Genomic DNA, 2,462 nt, shown 5'->3' on the forward strand with positions numbered 1-2,462 from the left:
TTAGAGCGCTGGTTCAGCTGGCAGCCCCCCCCCCCCACTCTGACTTCTCTCCATTAGTGCATGTACAGGTCCTGAGCATGTGTGTGTGTGTATTTCAGGCCTGTGTGTGTAATTACTAACAAAGTGTGTACGCAGAGTGTAAATTGTAATTTTTGTAGTTTAATAAACAAATTTAAAAAAAAAAAATTAAAAACAAGCCGTTACAAGTCCCATTTCCAGTATTTATTCAGTTACTCTGGCCAATCGTGGGACTTGTTTTCTTGCAGTATTGTGAGTTTTATCCAATTCTTCATTCTTCACACAAGTAACACTTGAATGGAAACCCAGCCTGTATCTTAAAGTGAGTGTGTGTGTGTGAAGAGTTGTTTGCAACTAGGACACATGCTCAGTGATCTGAGAGGACTCACCATCGCTGTAGTCGCTGGAGAGACGCTCCTTGCGTGGTCTGCCGTGGGGTTTAGCTTTCACCTTCTTGGCGGACGTCCGGGAGTTGTCGGACGACTCCGACGTCTCGCGGTAGTTGACCTGCTGCCGCTGGCCCCGCCTCAGACCCCGCCTCTTTTTGTCCGTCTCGCTGTCGGTCGTGTTGCTGAACTGATCCGAGCCTGGAGAAGACGGGGGACAACAGGGAAGAGATTCTCAGATAACGATTGTTTTTTGATAAACGATTGGTTTCTCCCAGGATCTATCGTCTCTGGTTCCAGGTTCCCGAATGACTTCCCCTTTTTCTTTGCTTCATATAATAGGGCAGAGAGGACAATACATACATACATACATACATACATACACACATACATACATAACACACATACCATCCAGTACACATAATACATACATACATACATATAGTACCCTAATACAACACACATCATACATCCGTACACACATACAATACATACTTAATAACATACATACCAGACTACACACATACATAACAGTACACATACATACATACATACATACATATGTACGACATACATACATACACACCTACTACATACATACACACATACGAGACAGGTAACACACTACAGTTACAGTCCACAGTAATACATGCCATACCGACAATACAAGCAGCGCACAGACATACATAAGCATATGAGTACAGCAAGCTACATACAACATATCACTACATAATCAGACACATACATAACATCATACAATGTACAGTACTACAGACGGCACATACATAATGTACACATACTACAGTACACTACATCAATGAAGACACATACTACTACATAGTAAATTACAGCAACATACTCCAGAACATACAACAGACCTGAAATATATAACACATACATACAGAACATACAGATACACCATAACATAACACATACAGACATACAGACAAACATATTGTACACATAACATACATACATACAGTACACAGTACGTACAACAGTACAGCAAATACAATACAGACAATACATACATACACCATACATACATACATACAATACATAAGTACATACCTACATACACATACAGACAGACCAATACATAATACATACAGTACATATCATACATACATACATACAGTACACACACAGTAAACATACATACACACACAGACATATGTATACATACATACATTCATACAGACATATATACACATACATACAGACATAAGACACATACAACAGACATAATACAGAACATATATACACATACATACATACATACAGACATATATTACCACATACATACACATACAGTAAACATATAGTACACATACATAATAGAACATCAAGACCACATACATACTAGTACACATAATACAGACATACAGTAACACAGTACACTACCGTACACAGACACTAATACACATACATACATACAGACATACTACAGTTACATAACACACAACACACTACACACACACACACACACACCACACACACACACACACACACCCCACACACACATACATACACATACATACATACATACAAACAACAAAGACAGACAGACAGACAGACAGACACTACTTACAGTACACATACATACACACCATGCATACAACTACACCACACACACATGCCATACACACATACACACACACACACGCAACAACACACACACACACACACACACACACACACACACACACACAACACACACACACACACACACACACACACCACACACACACACACACACACACACACACACACACACACACACACACACACCACACACACACACAGCACACACACACAGTACACATACAGACAGACAGACAGACAACAGACAGACAGACAGACCGACAGACAGACAGACAGGACAACCTTTAGACAGTACAACATACATACACACATGCATACACACATACATACATACATACATACATACACACATACCTGGACTTAAATTCACACCTAGTCACTTTATCACTTTAACACTGGACTCAACTCTGACACTTAAATAATAATTTATGGTCTTTTCTTTGTTTATTTGAT

The 2,462-nt window shown here is 39.5% G+C and overlaps 1 protein-coding gene across 1 annotated transcript in view; it reads right to left on the reverse strand.

The window, feature by feature from the left end:
- The window catches only part of rsf1a (remodeling and spacing factor 1a), a 38,022-nt gene that overhangs the window by 5,873 nt on the left and 29,687 nt on the right, over positions 1-2,462 (reverse strand). The window contains 1 exon segment of the mRNA XM_032509705.1: positions 408-605. Within this exon segment, the coding sequence (XP_032365596.1) occupies positions 408-605 (198 nt within the window).

Source organism: Etheostoma spectabile, chromosome 3 (assembly GCF_008692095.1).
Source record: "Etheostoma spectabile isolate EspeVRDwgs_2016 chromosome 3, UIUC_Espe_1.0, whole genome shotgun sequence".
NCBI classification, from domain to species: domain Eukaryota; kingdom Metazoa; phylum Chordata; class Actinopteri; order Perciformes; family Percidae; genus Etheostoma; species Etheostoma spectabile.